This window comes from Alosa sapidissima, chromosome 24 (assembly GCF_018492685.1).
Source record: "Alosa sapidissima isolate fAloSap1 chromosome 24, fAloSap1.pri, whole genome shotgun sequence".
Taxonomy (NCBI): Eukaryota; Metazoa; Chordata; class Actinopteri; order Clupeiformes; family Clupeidae; genus Alosa; species Alosa sapidissima.
This window is the reverse complement of record NC_055980.1, coordinates 1546448-1561408: the sequence shown is the minus strand read 5'-3', so window position 1 is coordinate 1561408 and position 14961 is coordinate 1546448. Positions and strand designations below refer to the sequence as shown.

The following is a 14961-nucleotide window of genomic DNA, read 5'->3' as shown; positions in this document are numbered from 1 at the left end:
ACTTTTACATGAGGAAAGAGCTCCTTGGTAACTGTCCTGCTAGCTCAGGTCTCGTCAACACTTGATCCCAGAAAGATTGTCTTCGACTTGTTAGTTTTTTGAACATTTATTTTATCTAATGACATAGAAAACATAATGAATTGCATTGCATGAATTGAATTGCATGAGTTCATAACACATTCATAGCAGCTGTCATGAACTGCACATACTGTAAAGCATTCATGACTGTTTCATGAGACATGACTCAACATTCATACCAAACCTTTCATGAATGTGGAAGACAGAATGACGAGAGCTTGTCAAAATAAAAGTCACAAAGCAGCATTGTCGTTTTTGGTCCAAACCTCTTACCTGATCACAGCACATCTGAGTCAATGGGCTACTCCAGTACCAAAAAGACAGAACATGGTCAAGCAAATAATTTTTGTTTCATAAAAATGTATTTGTTTTATGATGTAACCTTTGCAGATGATTTCTCATCTTTTGCTTCTGGGAATGTTCAACCGTTCCAGGTTACACAAATACGGGTCAGCTGAATGTAGTTAGTTAGCTAGTTTACCTCCCAGTGTTAAACTCAGTGATTACGAATACTTCACAACTTGTATAGTAAAGTGACATTCGATGTAGACTTCATAAGATATTCATGAAATATTTACAAAGGCTGGAGAGATTAAATTAATGGTATCCGGGTTACACAAATACGATGTTGGACTTTTATATTAGTTTTCGTTGTTCTGTCTTCCACATACATGAAAGGTTTGGTATGAATGTTCAGTCATGTCTCATGAAACAGTCATGAATGCTTTATGTGCAGTTTATGACAGCTGCTATGAATGTGTTATGAACTCACCCGTCAAGTAAAGTGTTACCAAGATATGCCTAAGTGTTATAGTTTAAACGTCAATATGAAGCATTCAAATTACTAAATATGTTTAGCTACTAGTAATTACTAGTAAAATGCTATACATTAAAAAATACATTATTAACTAAATACACTCTATATGAATTTAAAAATATATGAAATAGAAACATATCACGTAAGCCATCATTTTCAGTGTGTGTTTGTGTGTGTGGAGAGAGTCAAGCAGAATCTAGGATGTCCACTGTTGTGAATGATCCCACTACAGTATATATTACTGATGACGTCAGGGTGGTGGGGGCCCCAAAATCAAACACATTTTTAAAAAAGTATCGAAGAAGTATCGAAATCGCAATTTTTCACTTGGTATCAGAATCGACCCCCCCCTCCTCCCCCCCAAATTGTGTAAATCCCCCCCATTTTGAAAAATGAATTTTAAGCCCTGCCATGGTTTGTAATTACTCAGATTTATGTTTCAATTTCGTACTTGTAACAGGAAGCCTTTACCTGCCCTGATTTCTGGCTATCTTTTTCTTCATCTTCTATAGTAACACTCCATCTCTTTTTACTGAACAGTTCTTGGAGTAGCTCCTCATTCTCTGTTTGCGTAGAGTGACTCTGGGAAAAGGTGTCATGAGCTCTCTCTCTGCCTGGTAACACGTGCTGATTGAAGTCTGATGACCTCCACCTGTTCCTGCTCTGCTCTGCCTCACCCTCGTTACCTACCAGCTGCACTGCATTCACCACTCATCATGCCCTCTATATAAAGCCTTGCTTTTCAGTCCACACTTGTCAGATCGTCTGCAACCAGCACCAGTTACCTGCCTGTTTATTGAAAACGCCTCTGACTCTTTGCCTGTGATCCCGGACCCGCTCGACTACTTCTGTGTTCTCCAGCCCCGGTAATCTTGACCTGCCTTCCGTCCCTCTTCTACGAATACCGCCTAGTCCTTGACTGTACTGCTGCTTCGTTTCAATTGCTGTTGTGTGTGTGTTTCCCCCAGGACTTCCCGGATCATCCAGCTCCTGCCTTCGCTGTTCGGCTACTGGGGGAACACACACACGCAGACTCTTGGAACTCCTGTACCCCCCCCGGAACCCCTGAAACCCCCAACCCTTAAATAAACTTTTGAACGTGACGCAATTGTGGTCCTCGTCCTGTTTGGTGTCTGACAGTACGATCTGACCAAACATGGACCCAGCGCACGGTCGAACCAGCATGGAAACCGACGAACCAGAACCACCCACCGCCATGCAACGCCTGGAAGAGACAGAGAGAGAGGTAAACCGCAACACTGCTGACATTGCCTCCCTACTTCAAGCCGGCTTGAGCCAGCGTCAGCAGTTCCAGCAGCAACAGCAACAACTTGCAATGATCATTCAACTTCTCACCAACCTTTCTCCTCTGCCTGCTCCCACCGGCCCAGCCCCAGCCAGCCTGCTCACCGGCCCAACACCCGAGTCTCCTGCCCAGTCCACTGCTACCGTGGCTGCCGGAGCCCCAGAACCCAGGATCGGCAATCCAGAGCGGTTCAGCGGCGACCCAACCCAGGTACGGGCGTTCCTGACGAGCTGCCGTGTCCAGTTTACCCTGCAACCCAGGACTTTTGCCACTGAAGGGGCGAGGGTCGGTTACGTGATCACTCACCTGACGGGCCGAGCTCGACTCTGGGGAACGGCGGAGTTCGAGCGCCAGACCCCAGCATGTGCAACCTTCAACCTATTCGCAGAGGAGATGCTCAAGGTATTCGATTTGGAATCCACAATAGCCGAGGCATCTCGGATCCTGATGAGTATTCGCCAAGGCAGAAGGACTGTTGCGGATTACTCCATCGACTTTCGAACCGTGGCAAGTCGAAGCTCCTGGAACAGGGAAGCATTGGTGGATGCTTTCCTCCACAGCCTGGCGGACTACATAAAGGACGAGCTGGTTTCCCATGATCAACCCCCCACTCTTGATGAAGCCATTGCTCTGGCTGTCCGCATCGACCGCAGGATCCAGGCCCGCCGTCATGAGAGAGGGCGCCAGAGTCCATCCACCAGCACACGGAGTGTCCCAACTGCCCTTCTGTCCGCACCTGCCACACCATCTAGCCAGCCGGACCAGTCTGAACCGATGGAGATCGGCCGCACCTCCCTAACCCCTGCAGAGCGCCAGCGACGCATCACCTCCAACTTGTGCCTGTACTGTGGTGGTGATGGTCATCGAGTCGCCACCTGTCCAGCAAAAGCCGGAGCTCACCAGATGTAGGAGGAATCCGGATGAGCTCAATGAACATTCAGCCCTCCATCAGCCGTAAACCCCTCATCCAAGTCTGTCTTCACCTGTCTGATTCCACCCACACCCTGGCAGCCCTGGTGGACTCTGGCGCAGAAGCAAACATTATTGACACAGGACTTGCTCGTCAGCTGGGCTTGGAGAGCCATCGCTTGTCCACTCCTGTTCCAGCCCGGGCCCTGGACGGTCACGCAATTGGCACAGTTACCAGCATCACAGCCCCCATCTCAATGATGGTGTCAGGAAACCACCGAGAGACCATCCGCTTCCACCTGCTCAGCTCTCCAGGTCAACCCCTAATCCTGGGCTACCCTTGGCTCCGTCTCCACAATCCTCACCTCGATTGGGCCTCCGGAACTGTGAAAGAGTGGGGAAATGCCTGCCACCTGACCTGTTTGCGTGCTGCCTCGCTGCCCCCCGGCTCAGTACCCCCCAGCATTGCCCACGACATTTCTAATGTCCCTGAATGTTACCATGGCCTCCGAGAGGTGTTCAACAAGACCAAAGCCACATCTCTGCCCCCACACCGTCCGTACGACTGTGCCATTGATCTCCTCCCTGGGACTGCTCCACCCAAAGGTCACCTCTACTCACTATCCCCTCCTGAAAGAAAAACTATGGAGGATTACATCAGGGACTCCCTGGCAGCTGGACTCATCCGCCCGTCTTCCTCTCCTGCTGGTGCCGGGTTCTTCTTTGTGGGAAAGAAAGATGGTTCTCTTCGCCCCTGCATTGATTATCGAGGTCTGAATGATGTCACAGTGAAGAACCGGTACCCTCTGCCTTTACTCACCTCTGCTTTTGAATTGCTCCAGGGATCCACTATTTTCACCAAACTGGACCTTAGAAATGCTTACCACCTAGTGCGAGTAAGGGAGGGTGACGAGTGGAAGACAGCATTCAACACCCACACCGGCCATTATGAGTACCTGGTAATGCCATTTGGCCTCACCAACGCCCCAGCGGTATTCCAGGCGCTGGTGAATGATGTGCTGCGGGACATGCTGAATAAATTCGTCTTCGTGTACCTGGACGACATCTTAATTTTCTCCAGAACTCTGTCCGAACACACCCGTCATGTCCAGCTGGTTCTTCGACGGCTCCTGGAGAACTCTCTCTATGTCAAGGCGGAGAAATGCGAGTTCCATGCTCAGACTGTGTCATTCCTGGGATACATCGTCGCTGAAGGCAATATCCAGATGGACCCCGCAAAGGTCTCGGCAGTTACCTCCTGGCCAGTTCCGGGGAATAGGAAGAAGCTGCAGCAATTCCTCGGTTTTGCCAATTTCTACCGGAAATTCATCCGGAACTACAGCTCCGTCGCCGCTCCCCTCACAGCTCTGACCAGCATCAAACACCCCTTTTCCTGGACCCCAGAGGCCAACACAGCCTTTCATACCCTCAAGGCCCGGTTCACCACTGCCCCCATCCTCCAGATGCCGCATTCAGACCGGCAGTTCGTTGTCGAGGTGGATGCCTCAGACGTGGGAGTCGGGGCCATACTCTCTCAACGGGCAGAGGAGGACAACAAGTTGCACCCCTGTGCATTTTTCTCTCGCCGGCTTTCACCTGCAGAGCGCAATTATGATGTTGGAAACCGTGAGCTGTTGGCTGTCAAGCTTGCCCTGGAGGAGTGGCGTCACTGGCTGGAGGGGTCCACAGTTCCGTTCCTGGTCTGGACCGATCACAAAAACCTCGAATACATCCGCAATGCCAAACGTCTTAACCCCAGACAGTCCCGCTGGGCCTTGTTTTTCACCAGATTCAACTTCACCCTGTCATACCGCCCAGGTTCTCGGAACACCAAGCCGGACGCTCTCTCCCGTCAGTTTCATAAGGATGACGCCCCTTCCCAGGAACCTGCATCAATTCTGCCCGATCCCTGCGTCGTAGCTGCCCTGACCTGGGATATCGAGGAGGAAATTCAAGAGGCCCTCCGTGACCATCCCAGTCCCAGTGCATGCCCAGACGGTCGTCTCTTCGTCCCAGATAATTTGAGGTCCCGGGTCATACAGTGGGGACACAACTCCCGCCTTGCCTGCCACCCGGGCTCCGCCCGCACCTGCCATCTCCTTGCCCAGCGCTTTTGGTGGTCGTCTTTGAGAAGGGATGTCCGAGAATTCGTCCGTGCCTGCCCCACCTGCAATCAGAACAAGTCCTCCACTCGGCCCCCCGCTGGTTTACTCCAGCCCTTGCCTGTGCCCACACGACCCTGGTCCCACGTCTCCTTGGACTTTGTAACTGGCCTCCCACCATCAGGTGGGATGACTGTCATTCTCACTGTGGTTGACCGGTTTAGCAAGATGGCACACTTCATTCCCCTCCCTAAACTGCCATCTGCCAGAGAGACTGCCCAGGCTGTTCTTGATCATGTCTTCCGTCTACACGGGCTGCCCAGGGATGTTGTCTCTGACCGAGGCCCGCAATTTACCTCTACATTCTGGAAGGAGTTCTGCCGTCTTCTAGGGGCCACAGTGAGTCTCACCTCTGGGTTCCACCCCCAGTCCAATGGTCAATCCGAGCGGGCAAACCAGGAGCTGGAGAAGGCGCTGCGGTGCATGGTTTCTCGCAAACCCCAGGCTTGGGCACAACAACTGATGTGGATAGAGTATGCTCACAACTCCCTCACCTGCTCTGCCACTGGTATGTCACCTTTCCAGTGTGTGTATGGCTACCAGCCCCCCCTGTTCCCCAGCCAGGAAGGAGATGTGTCCTGCCCGTCTGCCCTCGCCTATGCCCGCCGTTGCCGTCGTACCTGGTCACAAGCTCGTGCCACGCTACTCAAGTCAGCTGTCAGCTATGCCACTGGGGCTAACCGCCGAAGATCGCCGGCACCCGCCTACCGTGTTGGCCAGAAGGTGTGGCTGTCAGCCAAGGATCTCCCACTGCGGGTGGAATCGCGTAAACTGGCACCTCGATTCCTCGGCCCGTTCCCTATCCAGAGGGTCATCAGCCCAACCGCAGTCCGGCTCCAGTTGCCAACCTCCATGAGGGTGCACCCTACTTTCCATGTTTCGAAAGTCAAGCCGACGCATGAAAGCCCGCTGGTCCCCGTGCCGCTTCCTCCTCCTCCTCCTCGCCTCGTTGACGGTGGGCTGGTGTACACCGTTCGACGCCTGCTTCGGTCCAGACGGCGAGGTAGGGGCCTCCAGTATCTCGTCGACTGGGAGGGCTATGGACCTGAGGAGAGAACCTGGGTGCCAGCCAGTCGGATTGTGGACCGGACACTCATGGCCGACTTCCACCGTCTGCATCCTGATCAACCTGCAATCCGTAGGGGCCGCCCCAGAGGGGTCCCTAACCGTCCTGCCCGCCCGGCTTCCTGTCATGTGCCTGACCCTGACCCTGTCTCGGTACCTGTCCCGTCTTCTGTCCACGACCCTCCAGCTCCCTCCGAGGATGAGGATGTTCACTCGGACCGCTCGGAGGAATTCTAGCCCTCCACCGGCTCCCCTCCGCCCTCCCGACGTGGTGTCACTCTTGGGGACTTCTGGGGCCGTCCCTTAGGGGGGGGGTTCTGTCATGAGCTCTCTCTCTGCCTGGTAACACGTGCTGATTGAAGTCTGATGACCTCCACCTGTTCCTGCTCTGCTCTGCCTCACCCTCGTTACCTACCAGCTGCACTGCATTCACCACTCATCATGCCCTCTATATAAAGCCTTGCTTTTCAGTCCACACTTGTCAGATCGTCTGCAACCAGCACCAGTTACCTGCCTGTTTATTGAAAACGCCTCTGACTCTTTGCCTGTGATCCCGGACCCGCTCGACTACTTCTGTGTTCTCCAGCCCCGGTAATCTTGACCTGCCTTCCGTCCCTCTTCTACGAATACCGCCTAGTCCTTGACTGTACTGCTGCTTCGTTTCAATTGCTGTTGTGTGTGTGTTTCCCCCAGGACTTCCCGGATCATCCAGCTCCTGCCTTCGCTGTTCGGCTACTGGGGGAACACACACACGCAGACTCTTGGAACTCCTGTACCCCCCCCGGAACCCCTGAAACCCCCAACCCTTAAATAAACTTTTGAACGTGACGCAATTGTGGTCCTCGTCCTGTTTGGTGTCTGACAAAAGGCACACAAAATATACATAGAAAAGGCAGAACACAAGAACCTGAACTGAAACTGAACTCAACTTTTGTAAAGTAGAGAAAAGTTGAAAATTGAATATTTAAAAAAATTAATTACAATATAAATATGTTATTATTCATATTTTGTTATTTTACTATTCATATTTTAATATTAATTCAATTACTTAGACTCACACCATTCTCGGTAGTCATAAGAAGATGCAAGACAACAAATCTAAACATCTATAAAGCAAATTCAATAACATTTCACAAAGCAAGCAACCTTTCAAATAGTTTTATTTCAAAGCAGAATATTTTGTGAATTAACTAGGAAGTTACAATTACGTACGTACCTTTTGCAGAAAATGGCCAACAGCAGTCTCTAGAACTGCTATCCTGACTTGTTTTTCCTTCAGTGCTGCAAGATTGGATCCTTTTTCCATTTGAAGTCTATCTGGAAAAAGCAAAAGATTTTTAGACCATAAGTAAGGCAATACCGTAAACTCAAAAAACATTTCAAACAGACTTATTAGAGGTAGATTTACTTATGGTGCTCCTTAGACTTCTGATATGGCTCACAAGTTTCTCAGAGGCAGTAGGATTGAGTGTAGGTATGGCTGTCGTAGAGCCCTCTTCCAAGCAGCCATCAATGTACAAGCACCTGGCTTTCAGTTCTTTCATTTCTTCTTCCATGGTATGGGTATCCTCTGTTCTATCTGTGGAAGTGCCATAACAACTGTCTTATACTGATGTCAAATATAATGGTACTTACTGTAGCAAAGGCTGTTAAAACAAGTTAAAACTACTCGTTTTGGTGTCATTCTGTATACTATAGAAATATATCGTACTGACTTGACATTATATCTGAAATATGAATATGCTTACGTATTATATTATTAATAAAATACAAAAATTGTAAAAAATCTGATTACCCCCCAAGGCCACATTATAACTTTTTACTTTAGCTGAAGCTGATACAAATTCAACAAAACAAAATAAATATTTGAAAGTTCAGTTTTGAGGACAGGGATGAAAGTTTTAGGACTTTTTTCTAGGATAGGGGGTTTAAGGAGTAAAGAATATTCTATGAACTAGAGAATGTAATTCCACGGAATTACGAGTGCATGAAAATGACGCTAGGACAGACATGGTGGTTGCACAGCTTAATAAAAGTTGATAGTTTAAAAGTAGACAGTTTAAAAGTCAATCGCCAATGTTAAGTCTATGGGGAAATTTTTAAAAGTTTTTAATTAATAGTTCAAAAAGTATAAAAGTTACAAATATGAAAAATACATTCCACACCTGTCCTAAGTAAGACCTACGTAACACAGTTTGAATGAAGTTTCTATATTAAACAGTTGAAGCCACATTAAACGCAGAAAAAGCGTTAGAAGAAGAATAATAACTAGAAAAGCATTTCCTGAAGGAAATACAGTGCATGAAAATGCAAAAATATGATGTAAAATATCATACAGAGTAAAAGCAAACTATATTGGTTGCTAGGTAGATGAGGTTTAATATAGTTGGAATGACTGAACAGTTAAATAAGTGGATAGTTTAAATGGTTAAATTATTTAGGTAGATAGTTGACGATAACTGACACTTGGAATGGCTCTAATGTTTGCTAGCAGTTATGCTAACTATGTTAACAAAGATAATAATGTTAACCAAGTATGCTAACTAGCATGCTAACAATGTTAAAATGCTAAGTATGCTAACCATGTGACTTAGCTAACTTAGCTAATCATTTTTAGCAGTTTTGCTAAAAATGCTAACTAGCATGCTAACATGCCAACTTTGCTAACCATGTGACTTAGCTAACTTAGCTAATCATTATAAGTAGTTTTGCTAAAAATGCTAACTAGCATGCTAACATGCTATCATGCTAACTATGCTAACCATGTGACTTAGCTAACTTAGCTAATCATTTTAAGCAGTTTTGCTAAAAATGCTAACTAGCATGCTAACATGCTAGCATGCTAACTATGCTAACCACGTTACTTAGCTAACTTAGCTAATTGTTTTTAGCAGTTATGCTAACTATGTTAACTAGCATGCTAACATGCTAGCATGCTAACTATGCTAACCATGTGACTTAGCTAACTTAGCTAATCATTTTAAGCAGTTTTGCTAAAAATGCTAACATGCTAACTATGTTAACCATGTGACTTAGCTAACTTAGCTAACTAGCTACAGTAGGTAGGAGTCATAGTTGATGACAAGTAACAGTTACAATGGCTAAACAGTTAAAAAGTTCAGTAGTTTAAAGGGTTAAATTGTTTAACAGTAAAATATTATAGTGAGGACTTTTATTTTGAAACAGTTTTTGGCAGAGGAAGCAGTTGAACAGGATGTGTAGTCTTAATAGGGGCAGTTTGTATGCTTAAAGCCTGAGACTGGCAGTTGATCCAGGTGGCCCGAACACCTGCCATAGGATTCTAATTGCTTAACGGCTCTATTGTGATGTCATCAGCCCATGTTAAGTCTATGGGGAAATTTTGACTAGTTTTTAATTAATAGTTTAAAAAGTATAAAAGTTACAAAGCTGAAAAATACATAGCACCCATGTCCTAAGTAAGACCTACGTAACATAGTTTGAATGAAGTTTCTACGTTAAACGGTTGAAGCTGCATTAAGTGCGTTAGAAGAAGAATAAGAATCAGAAGAACTAGAAAAGCATTTCCTGAAGGAAATACAGTGCATGAAAATGCAAAAATATGATGTAAAATATCATACAGAGTAAAAACAAACTATATTGGTTGCTAGGTAGATGAGGTTTAATATAGTTGGAATGACTGAACAGTTAAATAAGTGGATAGTTTAAATGGTTAAATTATTTAGGTAGATAGTTGACGATAACTGACACTTGGAATGGCTCTAATGTTTGCTAGCAGTTATGCTAACTATATTAACAAAGATAATAATGCTAACCAAGTTACAATGCTAACTAGCATGCTAACAATGTTAAAATGCTAAGTATGCTAACCATGTGACTTAGCTAACTTAGTTAATCATTTTTAGCAGTTATGCTAACTATGCTAACTAACATGCTAACAATGTTAACCATGTTACTTAGCTGACTTAGCTCATCATTTTAAGCAGTTTTGCTAAAAATGCTAACTAGCATGCTAACATGCTAGCATGCTAACCATGTGACTTAGCTAACTTAGCTAATAATTTTAAGCAGTTTTGCTAAAAATGCTAACTAGCATGCTAACATGCTAGCATGCTAACTATGCTAACCATGTGACTTAGCTAACTTAGCTAATCATTTTTAGCAGTTTTGCTAAAAATGCTAACTAGCATGCTAACATGCTAGCATGCTAACTATGCTAACCATGTGACTTAGCTAACTTAGCTAATCATTTTTAGCAGTTTTGCTAAAAATGCTAACTAGCATGCTAACATGCTAGCATGCTAACTATGCTAACCATGCTACTTAGCTAACTTAGCTAACTAGCTACAGTGGGTAGGAGTCATAGTTGATGACAAGTAACAGTTACAATGGCTGAACAGTTAAAAAGTTCAGTAGTTTAAAGGGTTAAATTGTTTAACAGTAAAATATTGTAGTGAGGACTTTTATTTTGAAACAGTTTTTGGCAGAGGAAGCAGTTGAACAGGATGTGTAGTCTTAATAGGGCCAGTTTGTATGCTTAAAGCCTGAGACTGGCAGTTGGTCCAGGTGGCCCGAACACCTGCCATAGGATTCTAATTGCTTAACGGCTCTATTGTGATGTCATCAGCCCATGTTAAGTCTATGGGGAAATTTTGACTAGTTTTTAATTAATAGTTTAAAAAGTATAAAAGTTACAAAGCTGAAAAATACATAGCACCCATGTCCCAAGTAAGACCTACGTAACATAGTTTGAATGAAGTTTCTACGTTAAACGGTTGAAGCTGCATTAAATGCGTTAGAAGAAGAATAAGAATAAGAACTAGAAAACGCAATTCCAGGGAATTACCAGTGCATGAAAATGCAAAACATATGGTGTGAAATATATTGTTAAAACAGATGATGTGCTAATTGGCAACCAACATGATGAGGTTTAATATAGTTCAAATGACTGAACTAGGTAGATGAGGTTTAATATAGTTGGAATGACTGAACTAGCTAATCATTTTTAGTAGTTATGCTAACTATGCTAACTAACATGCTAACTATGCTAACATGCTAACCATGTGACTTAGCTAACTTAGCTAATCATTTTAAGCAGTTTTGCTAAAAATGCTAACTAGCATGCTAACATGTTAGCATGCTAACTATGCTAACCATGTGACTTAGCTAACTTAGCTAATCATTTTAAGCAGTTTTGTTAAAAATGCTAACTAGCATGCTAACATGCTAACTATGCTAACCATGTGACTTAGCTAACTTAGCTAATCATTTTTAGCAGTTTTGCTAAAAATGCTAACTAGCATGCTAACATGCTAGCATGCTAACTATGCTAACCATGTGAGTTAGCTAACTTAGCTAATCATTTTTAGCAGTTTTGCTAAAAATGCTAACTAGCATGCTAACATGCTAGCATGCTAACTTTGCTAACCATGTGACTTAGCTAACCATTTTAAGCAGTTTTGCTAAAAATGCTAACTAGCATGCTAACATGCTAGCATGCTAACTATGCTAACCATGTTACTTAGCTAACTTAGCTAACTAGCTACAGTGGGTAGGAGTCATAGTTGATGACCAGTAACAGTTACAATGGCTAAACAGTTAAAAAGTTCAGTAGTTTAAAGGGTTAAATTGTTTAACAGTAAAATATTATAGTGAGGACTTTTATTTTGAAACAGTTTTTGGCAGAGGAAGCAGTTGAACAGAATGTGTAGTCTTAATAGGGCCAGTTTGTATGCTTAAAGCCGGAGACTGGCAGTTGGTCCAGGTGGCCCGAACACCTGCCATAGGATTCTAATTGCTTAATGGCCGTATTGTGATGTCATAATCATAATGTTAAGTCAATGGGGAAATTTTGCTTAGTTTTTAATTAATAGTTTAAAAAGTATAAAAGTTACAAAGCTGAAAAATACATAGCACCCATGTCCTAAGTAAGACCTACGTAACATAGTTTGAATGAAGTTTCTACGTTAAACGGTTGAAGCTGCATTAAGTGCGTTAGAAGAAGAAGAAGAATAAGAATAAGAAGCCTAGGAAGAACAGTACAGTGCATTTTCATGCACTGTAATAAGAAGCCTAGGAAGAACAGTACAGTGCATTTTCATGCACTGTAACTAGAAAACGCAATTCCAGGGAATTACCAGTGCATGAAAATGCAAAACATATGGTGTGAAATATATTGTTAAAACAGATGATGTGCTAATTGGCAACCAACATAATGAGGTTTAATATAGTTCAAATGACTGAACTAGGTAGATGAGGTTTAATATAGTTGGAATGACTGAACAGTTAAATAGGTGGATAGTTTAAAAGGTTAAATTATTTGCTAGGTAGACAAAGTTTAATATAGTTGGAATGACTGGACAGTTAAATAGGTGGATAGTTTAAATGGTTAAATTATTTTCTAGGTAGATGAGGTTTAATATAGTTCGAATGACTGAACTAGGTAGATGAGGTTTAATATAGTTGGAATGACTGAACAGTTAAATAGGTGGATAGTTTAAAAGGTTAAATTATTTGCGAGGTAGGCCTAGATGAGGTTTATTATAGTTGGAATGACTGGACAGTTAAATAGGTGGATAGTTTAAATGGTTAAATTATTTTCTAGGTAGATGAGGTTTAATATAGTTGGAATGACTGAACTAGGTAGATGAGGTTTAATATAGTTGGAATGACTGAACAGTTAAATAGGTGGATAGTTTAAAAGGTTAAATTATTTGCGAGGTAGGCCTAGATTAGGTTTATTATAGCTGGAATGACTGAACAGTTAAATAGGTGGATAGTTTAAATGGTTAAATTATGTTGTGGACAGAGGAAACAGTTGAACAAGATGTGTAGTCTTATTAAGAGAATGAGACTTTTATATTACAAAAACGGTAGGTATAGCCTATCGGTGTTTGGGTGATTGGGCGGCTTGCCGGCTAGTTCAATATTTCAAAGACACTTGCGTTCCTTCCTGTACGTTGGGTCCTTCAACAGAAAACAATAAACTCAGGCGAATTATCGAACAGCAAACAACATTCTGACCAATGAAATTCTGGAAGTGCAACGGCTAATAGACCAATCAGAATGTATTTTATTTATTTTGTGACGTAATCATGCAGATCTGGTAACCCGTGCAGATCAGGTACCCACACATGCTTAAAGCCTGAGAAACTGACAGTTGATGCAGGTGGCCCGAACACCTGCCATAGGATTCTAATTGCTTAACGGCTCTATTGTGATGTCATCAGCCCATGTTAAGTCTATGGGGAAATTTTGACTAGTTTTTAATTAATAGTTTAAAAAGTATAAAAGTTACAAAGATGAAAAATACAAAGCCCACATGTCCTAAGTAAGACCTACGTAACATAGTTTGAATGAAGTTTCTACGTTAAACGGTTGAAGCTGCATTAACTGCGTTAGAAGAAGAAGAAGAATATTAAAATGCCTAGGAAGAACAGTACAGTGCATTTTCATGCACTGTAATAAGAAGCCTAGAAAGAACAGTACAGTGCATTTTCATGCACTGTAACTAGAAAACGCAATTCCAGGGAATGGTAACGCTTTAGAATAACATGTGCTTATTAGGCGTTAACAGTGCATAATAAGCAGTTAACAATTCATAACTAACAGCTAGCTAACTGTTCATAACATTAAGTAACTGTTAACATGCAGCTTGTAAGTGTTTATAAGCAGCCTTTTAAGTTACTTACAAGCATATTTGTTAACAGTTGAAGTGCAGCCTGTAACTGCTAACAAGCAGCATGTTAATGCTAGTTAATGGTGTATAAGATAAAAGGGTGGATAACTAATACGCTTATAAGACCTTTCTTAACCTTTTGTAGTAAATTTTGCAGCCCCCCAATCTAAAGCGAGGTCCACGTAGCCTATAGTTCCACAAGCCCAACCTTCTATCTCTATATATTTACTGTATCTATCTATCTAACTCGGTTAAGCTGTGAGAAATGCACCTTCAAAATTGCTGCAGCGAGCAGGATTTGAACCCCGATCTCCTGCGTCGTGAATTGCCGCGCTACTTACTGAGCCACATTCCTACCTATTATAACGACGAAATTGTTAATCTTGATTCTATATTCCGATAATGTTCTATATCATACAAGTTATGTTTTTTACAAATATGTTTCTGATGGAAAAGTGGTGTTTCATTTCCATAATCTTTATTGAGCGAACGCATCAAACAGTCAGTTTGTCAGCAGTCTAAAGATATTATGCCAGATTTGTATAGTTTGGTTACCTAGCAACCGAGGCTTATAGACGACAAGTGGGTGCGTTCAAAGTCGCAAACATTAGGCGAACGTTCGCGATGGATTTGAAACATGTTTCAGTTTGCCTTCAGTTTTCCATGAATGTCTGCGAACGTAGTTCTCCACAAACGTTACAAGACTTTGAACGCACCCACTTGTCGTCTATAAGCCTCGGTTGCTAGGTAACCAAACTATACAAATCTGGCATAATATCTTTAGACTGCTGACAAACTGACTGTTTTATGCGTTCGCTCAATAAAGATTATGGAAATGAAACACCACTTTTCCATCAGAAACATATTTGTAAAAAACATAACTTGTATGATATAGAACATTATCGGAATATAGAATCAAGATTAACAATTTCGTCGTTATAATAGGTAGGAATGTGGCTCAGTAAGT

General features: G+C 43.3%; 1 protein-coding gene across 1 annotated transcript in view; it reads right to left on the bottom strand.

Moving 5' to 3' along the window:
• Positions 1–14961, bottom strand: part of ccdc57 (coiled-coil domain containing 57) — a 148691-nt gene that overhangs the window by 45810 nt on the left and 87920 nt on the right. The window contains exons 12-14 of the mRNA XM_042082781.1: positions 7746–7916; positions 7554–7654; positions 1367–1477 (exon numbers count right to left, since the gene is read on the bottom strand). Coding sequence (XP_041938715.1) covers positions 1367–1477; positions 7554–7654; positions 7746–7916 — 383 coding nt within the window. The remainder of the gene's footprint in view (positions 1–1366; positions 1478–7553; positions 7655–7745; positions 7917–14961) is intronic.